We start from the raw sequence: 7,233 nt of genomic DNA on the forward strand, positions 1-7,233 counted from the left end.
GACATCGGCAGAAGGCAGATGGGGGAGCCACCTTCCTGCACCCCACAGCCCCTCACCCTTCTTTCTCAGGGGGCCACAGAAGGTTGGGCCCCAGGACGATGGCGATGTTGCTGGGCGTCATCTTGTTCACCTCCTGCTCCTCGGCCAGCCGTGCCAGGAACTTCATCAGGTACCTGGGGAGGTGGGAGGCGGGCCTGGGCCAGGGCCGGGCTCTGCCCGGAGACTGTACTGCCCTCGCTCAGGACTTCCAAGGGGTGGCCGACACCGCCAGCTAATTTAGCTGACCACTGACCACTGACCACCGCTGCGTCAGGTGCTTCCTGACTGAGGTGCTTCCTGTGCTGAGCAGACTTCCCAACCACCCAGTGTGGCAAGGATGGTCACGGTCTGGCTCTTCTAGAAGAGGCGCTGAGGCACCAACTGGCCTCCCCGGCCACACGGCGGCAGGGCTGGGATTTGAAGCCGGGATGCCCCCACGGCTCCAGGGATGTTTAGTTCAAGGTCTACTGCAAAAATATGATCTTGGGCCCCCCTGGTGGCCTAGGGGCTACCTGTCAGCCCTCTCACCGCAGTGGCAATGGCCCACTGCGGCGGCCTGAGCTCGCTCCCCGGCCAGGGAGGTGCCCACAGACCTCTCCGGTCTCCCCCTGTTCCCCTCAGCCGTGTGTTTCAGTCAGTCTGCCTCTTCTACTCCCCACTCTGTCTCTGGCGAATCCTCTCACCCCCTGCACCCCTGGCCTGTACCCCACTTCCTCTATGCAAAAATAAATAAATAACATCCGAGAAATAAAAAACGCATTTAACAAAATAAAAAAATACGATCCGTACGTCACAGTCGTCTTTCCGGACATGTTGCTCAGAACTGAGAGGCTCCAGTGCAGCCCTGGGTCTCAGATGGGCCCTGCTCTGAGGGCCTCGAAGGTAGGCATGGGGGCTCACCTGAGGTTGTTGAAGTTCTCGGGGGGCAGGCGGCTGCACACCTCTTGGAGGGCCTCCAGCCGGGGCTCCGGCTCCTTGAGACTGCGGCGGGGGGAGACTGGTCAGCACGCCCAGCGCACACCTGCGGGCTCCTGCTGCCAGCACCCACGCTCATCCTCACCTGGCTGCCCTCATCCAGTCGTCATAGAGGTCAAAGGTCATCAGAGGCTCTGGCAGCTCCCGCAGATAGGACTTGAGAGCACCTGAAGTGGGGGGGAGGGTCAACAGCGTCCCCTCAGCGGTAATCTCCACCCCGAACCCAGCTCAAGCCTTGTGCATGTGAACTGCCTCCATCTTCGGGCCACAGGCCCTTCAGTGACGAAGGCTAGTGATTGATCCCCAGAAACGCGTTCAGACATTGCGGGGGTTCACCATAACCCCATTTCAGCACCCCTGTCTCTGCAGGTCTCAAACCAAACTTTCACGGGGTCGTTGAAGGCAGGGAAGGGGCGTGGGGGCAAGCACCTGCCACGGCGTGGGGGTCGGAGCAGAACTCCTGCAGGCTGCGGGGGTCAAGGGCCATCGTCTGCTTCAGGCGCCTCAGCACAGAGGCCCCAGCGGCCAGACGGAAGAGGCCCTGCAGGGGGAGGCAGCAGGCAGGGGTCAGGCGGGCCGCGGACGCTGGCCCTGGGCGCTTGGGGGTCGGGCGGGGCAGGCTGGTGGAGGCCGGCCCTGGACACTTATGGTCTGCAATCGGCGGCTGCCCTTGCTGGGCCTCAGTGTCCCCAGGGGTCTGCAGGGCGAGTGGACAGCACAGTGTTGAGGATGCCCTCAACTGTCCAGGTGTAGAATTCAGGGCTAGGTGGGACGTCTGGGGGGCCAGGAAAGGTCTGGGGAGACAGGCGTCTGGCTAGCAGCGGGAGGGAGCATGGGCAGCAGGCTAGACCGCCTGTCTGTCTTCTCGAATGTCCCAACTTCCAGGGGTCCACCCTGACCCAACAGGGACCCTGCGCCCTAGGGTGGCCAGGGCAGCGCTGGCTGCCTGTGTCCCCAGAGACCCTGGTTTCCTGTGCTATGGGGCACATTTTCCCCGACCTCCGCCTCCCCCTTATAAAGTGGAGGCAGAGAGGGCCCCCCCAGGGTTATTGGAATAATTAAGTGGAGCCCGGATGCCCAGAGGAGCATCATTAAGTGGGAGGTGGTGTCAATTCAGCACCAGGCCAGGCCTGCCCCTGGGAACGGGGCTTTAACGTTGGGAGTGGGGGGATCATCAGGACACCAGTTCGTGGGGGCAGGGACAGAGAACGGGTCCCCATCTCCTTCCCACCTGCCCCGGGGTCCCACCTCTTCTTTCATGCCCTCGGACAGCAGCATGGTGACGCAGGCCTCTATGGGCAGGGCGATGTCCCGGCCCAGCTCCTGCAGATGCCTTCCCAGAGACACCCCGTACACCCTGAAGAAGGGGGCGGCCGTCATCGAGGGGGAGGGGTCTGCAGGGACGAGACAGATCAGAGGCCCAGGGCACCCCCACCCCGGGCAGCCAGGCCAGGGCAGACAGGGGGCAGCCCCCGGACCGAGATGCCCTCCGGGGGACACTGGTCAAGAGCCCCACCTCTCACCCTGCCCACCCTGAGGCAGCTTACCTCTGCCACTTCCACTGTCCCACCCCAGTCCAGGCCAGCCTCCCCTCCCTCCTGCCAGGCTCTGGGCTCCGGCCCTGACACCGACACCCCACCCTCCACGGGGAGACAGAGCCATCTCCTCTGCACAGGTCTCCCAGCTCGCCCTGCTCAGAGCTCAACCCTGGCTCCCCAGTGCCCGTCGGGATGGAGTGAGCTTAACAGGCCTTGCAGGGTGTGGGCTGCCCCAGTGTCCCCACCTGCTTGGCTGTGGTTCTCCCTCAGTTCAGCCAGGGCCGTGTCCAGTGAGCTCAGAGACTTGCGATGGAAATCAGCCTGAATCTCCATGAACTGTGGGGACGCCCCCCAAGGTGGTGAGGGAAGCTGAGCCTCCCCGGGGTCCGCAAGAGCAGACCCCCGGGGGTCTCAGTAGGCCCCTGCCCTGGCGTCTCCCCACCCCGAGTTCCGAGCGGACTCACGTGGATGAAGTAGTTGGCGTATGTGTCTTCCTTGGTGGCAAAATGGTACAGGTCGGCCAGGTACTCGTCCTTGGGGACAGACAGGGAAGCGGAGGCTTGGAGAGCTGGTGACTTGCCCAAAGTGTCTGGAAGGCTCCAGCCAGCAATTCTGCCTCTGCCAAGGTCTGCTTTGGGCCCAGCCCACAGGAACCCCCGGACTCCTGAGGGGCTCCGACAGTTGCTGTGTCCCGAGGGGTACAGACCCAGCCTCTGCCCAGAAGCCGCGTCTGGCGAAGACAGACTCACGGCAACGGCCCAGCACACAGGCCTTGGCCCCGGACTCGGGCCCCGCTTCCTAGCGCTACGGACTCGGGCGTCACCTCCCCCAGCTCCGTGAAACGGGGAAACCGGCGACCCCAGCACCCGGGCGCCCCTTACCTTGCACTGCTCCACCTTCCGCTTCAGCTCCTCCTCCTCTTCCTTCAGCGTCTCCACCTTGTTGGCCGTGGTGGCGTGGCCGTGACCGCCGGGGCCACCTCCCAGGCCCTGACTACCGCCTGAGTTCTTCGCTGCCTGAGCGAGCCTGGGGACAATCCCCAAGTGAGGAGGTCGCTAGCCCAGTGGCCGAGTGCCCCTCCCTGTGCTGGCCACACAGGATTCCAGGGTTTCTGGATTCCCCGTCCACAGCTGGACCAGCCCTGGGGCCTCAGCTGGCCGGGCCCACGCCTGCTCTGCGGTGCCCCCTGGTGGTGGGCTCGCCGCGTGAAGCCTGGGCTCACTCTCCTGCCTGAGGACAGGCGATGGCCGTGGCTGTCCCTAACTCTGGGGTCGCACAGACACCATCACCACGTATGTTCCTAAAGACCAGACACGTGTCCAGGGCACACACGGGACCCGGGCGCTCTGTAGGGCCCTGCGGGGTGGGAAGGGTCTTGAAGCTGTGGCCATCTCTGACCTAGGCACTGACCCCACCCACAGCCTAGGCTCTCACCTGCTCTTGAGCGCATTCCAGTCAGACACCAGCTTCTGCAGGCTTTTCTTGTGCTTGAGGATGGCAGGCAGCTCCTCCTGGGGGCGGACGCAGGGAGGGGTTCAGCGTGCTGGAGGAGGCGGGAATTCGTGGCTGGGGTGGCTGGGGAAGCTGGGGCGGGGGCTTAGGTTACCTCACTCAGCCTGTTGAGTGGCTGCAGAACATCCCTCTCCAAGGTCATCTCAAACTCGGCCAGGATGCGGGCCAGCTGGTTCTCAATGGCACAGCTCATCTCCAAGGCCTTCCTGTGGACACAGCTCTCAGGGGTGAGCCCAGCGTCCAGAGCCCCCCACTCCCAGAGGGAAACACCGATGGGGGCTCCTCCCGCCCATCACCTCCTGGCCCTTCTGTCTCTCCTTCATCTTCACTGAGCGGAACACCCAGGTGGGGCTGCCCTCACTGACCTGGACACTGTCCAGGGCCCAGATATTGTGCCCAGCCTGGTCATTCTCCCACTGTGGGTGCCCTTCCTGCTCTGGAACCCCTCCCAACTCAGACCCCTCCCCAGCATCTCCAGGTCAGGGGGGGCTGTTGTGCTCACCCCAGGCTAGACTCAGGGTCCAGCTCCTTGAAGCTCTCAGCCATGGTGGTGGACAGAGCCATGAGGGGAAGCTTCTTCTGCAGGGAGGAATGGGGCGGCAGTAGGTGAGGTGTCCCCCCCGGGCCTCCCTCCACCTGGCGGTTCCTGGGGGAGAGCCACAGGTGTGGACTGGGGGGAAGGGAACCCAGGATGGCCATTTGCAGGTAGGAGTGCAGGTAGGAGTGCGAGCTTCCTCCCAGAAGCCAAATCCTATCGCAGACTGGGAGACTAAGACCAGAAGCCAAGATGCGCGCCCAAGGCCCTGTGGCTGGGGGAGAATGGAGGAGGATTTGTCCTGGGAGCGGGCTCTGGCCCTGCCCTGGGCCTCTGCAGAACTGCAGCCCATGGGGCCCATTACCCCCACTCCCCACAGTGCTCTGGCCACAGTGCAAAACCGGTCACCACCAAGCATTACGGAGAGCACCAGCTTTGATCGGGGACGTGGTTCAAATTTCAGATTTCTCTCAGCTGGTACGGGGTGGAGCGAGTGACTTACTGGAGCCTCCAGTCACTCCGCGGCCAGCGTGCCTCGCCTGGGGTTGCCAGCACTCAGTGAGGCAATGCCCGGCTGTTCTTAGCAACAGACTGACCTTACCAGCCCATTCATGCTGGTTGTTAGTTTACAGCACAGAGTAGCACTCACAATCCAGCCTAAATGCCACTTCCTTCAGGAAGCCCTCGAGGACTGACCCACTGAGAGTGCCAGCCCAGTGCTGAGTGCTGACTGGGCAGAGAGAGCCAGACGCTGTCAGAGGTCAGGCTTCGGCTCAGGGGTTGGTACAGAGCGGGACAGGGTCAGGAAGGGGGCGGGTAGGAGAGGCAGGAGGGGGTGCCTGAGTGCCTGAGGACAGAGTATTTTCCATTTCCTTGCGCCAGAGACTCAAACTGGCGGGGAAACCCCAACCCCGATGTCTTTCTGTCACCGCACAGAGGAGTCCTGCCCGGGGCCCTCCTCCCGGGGGCCCCACTCACCACCCGCTTGTCCAGGTCTGCCCCGCTCTGGCCCTGCAGACAGGCCTGCAGTCGTTTGTGGACGTTGTGGGCGGCTCGCTTGGCGGGCTCCAGCCGCTGCTCCACCTGGAGGGGGCCACCGGCCGCTGGATTATGGCCATCGCCCCAAGCCCCACCCCGCTGCCCTGCTTCCTCTGGGGCAGGGACCACCTTTGTCTTCCTCCTTGGGGGACCCAAGGCCTGACAGCTTGGGTGATGACTCAACTCCGGCCCCCAAGTAGCGTCCCCGCCCGGGCCCCAGTTGCCAGCCTGCACAGGCCTGCCCCGCCACCCGCGGCTGGCCCAGGCACGTACCTGCTGCAGGTCCTCACCCAGGAACTCCGCAGTCTCCGGGGTGCTGCGGGGGAGGGGGAGGTAGGAAGCTTTTACTCAGTGGGCCCAGGTGAGGAAAGCCCCTGTTGCCCCTGGCCCCCCAGCAGGGTACCTGGACCTAAGCTGCTTCGTGCCCCTCCCAGAGGCCCGCCCTGGGTGGCCCGCCTGCCTCATCCTTGTCAGGGCACATTCCATGGGGTGGGAATAGGATACAAGGCTTTTCCTCCTCCACCCAGGGCTGTGTCCTGAGAGGCAGGGAACAGGGGGGCTGGGGAGCCGCTCCAGGGGACACGGAGGGGGCACCGGCGCTTCTGCTGGCCCCTCTGCTGGCCCCGGGGAGCAGAGGCTGGGCTGGTTCCAAGAACGGGAAGTGCATGAGCTCGGACTCCTGGGCTGTCAGTCACCCAGGCCTCTGGGCTGGAGGGTGGGCAGGCCCTGGGGCCCTTCACGGGACCCTGAGGCCCAGAGCATGGTGGACTGACAAGCCCAGGCTCCCCAGGCATCGGCGCCAGTGTGAGAGGACCAGAACTTGTCTCTGGACTTGCAGGCCCCTCCTCTGGGCCCAGAAAATGGGAAGCGCCCCAGTGCCGGGGAGAAGAGTGTAACAGGCCCTCTGAGCACCCCACACTCCAGCCTCCCGCAGCCCCAGCTTGGGCGCTGGGGGTGGGACCGAGCCCTGGGGTCGTTTCCACCTGAGTCTTGGAAAAGCAGAAGCAAGACAGAGAAGCAAGAGGCCTCCGGTGGGGGTGGGGTGGGCCGCCCAGAGGCAGGCCCCTCCTCCCATTCCTTGAACCCGGTCTCCTCCCCGCCCCTCATAGTCGAGGGCCCAGGTTACCCTCCCCCACCCCCAGCTACTAGAGAAGACGGGCTGCCCAATGTCCGGAGGGGACAAGTGAGGCAAGAGAGGACTGTCCACTCAGGAGCTCATAGAAGACCCACAGCGCATTTCAGTCCCCCCCAGCACAGCCGCTCCAATGGGCCTCGAGGGTGCCCCTTCCCCAAAGGCCAGTTCTGCCCCTCCAGCTCTGGCTGGGAGGTGGGGGTGGCAGTCGGGCGAAAGCAAGAGCGGTCAGCAAGAGAGTGGCGTCCGGCTGTCCCCGGCCTCGGCCGCTTCTCCACCTCCCCGCGGGACCCCCGGGTGGCGTGGGGCTGGAGGGGAGCGGGCCGGCACTCACCGTCCCAGGCTGCCCGTCTGGGCCAGCTGCCGCATGCGATGCAGCTGCCTCTTCATCATCTTGGGGCTGGCTGCGGGCTGCAGGGTCGCGGCGGGGGTCGAGGCCGCGGGCAGCCCCCGGCCCAGCCTGC

The 7,233-nt window shown here is 64.6% G+C and overlaps 1 protein-coding gene across 1 annotated transcript; it reads right to left on the reverse strand.

Moving 5' to 3' along the window:
• Nucleotides 1-32: 32 nt before the first annotated feature.
• On the reverse strand, nucleotides 33-7,227 carry LOC101635809 (SH3 domain-binding protein 1). The gene is made up of 14 exons (XM_012720687.1): nucleotides 7,104-7,227; nucleotides 5,911-5,953; nucleotides 5,578-5,682; nucleotides 4,567-4,643; nucleotides 4,159-4,270; nucleotides 3,987-4,063; nucleotides 3,434-3,578; nucleotides 3,017-3,085; nucleotides 2,798-2,888; nucleotides 2,263-2,408; nucleotides 1,444-1,555; nucleotides 1,100-1,181; nucleotides 940-1,020; nucleotides 33-173 (listed from the first exon to the last, which is right to left on the reverse strand). The coding sequence occupies exons 1-14, from the start codon at nucleotides 7,160-7,162 to the stop codon at nucleotides 53-55; spliced, it is 1,320 nt and encodes a 439-aa protein (XP_012576141.1). The 5' UTR covers nucleotides 7,163-7,227; the 3' UTR covers nucleotides 33-52.
• Between the last annotated feature and the right edge of the window lie 6 nt (nucleotides 7,228-7,233).

Source organism: Condylura cristata, unplaced genomic scaffold (assembly GCF_000260355.1).
Source record: "Condylura cristata isolate star-nosed mole 26May11 unplaced genomic scaffold, ConCri1.0 scaffold00004, whole genome shotgun sequence".
Classification (NCBI taxonomy): domain Eukaryota; kingdom Metazoa; phylum Chordata; class Mammalia; order Eulipotyphla; family Talpidae; genus Condylura; species Condylura cristata.

Coding starts and splice junctions, on each gene's coding strand:
- LOC101635809 (XM_012720687.1), bottom strand. CDS start 7,162: ATGATGAAGAGGCAGCTGCATCGCATGCGGCAGCTGGCCCAGACGGGC. Junction 5,954..7,103: donor CAGACGGGCAGCCTGGGACG/GTGAGTGCCGGC, acceptor CCTCCCCCGCAG/CACCCCGGAGACTGCGGAGT. Junction 3,086..3,433: donor GGAAGGTGGAGCAGTGCAAG/GTAAGGGGCGCC, acceptor TCTGTCCCCAAG/GACGAGTACCTGGCCGACCT.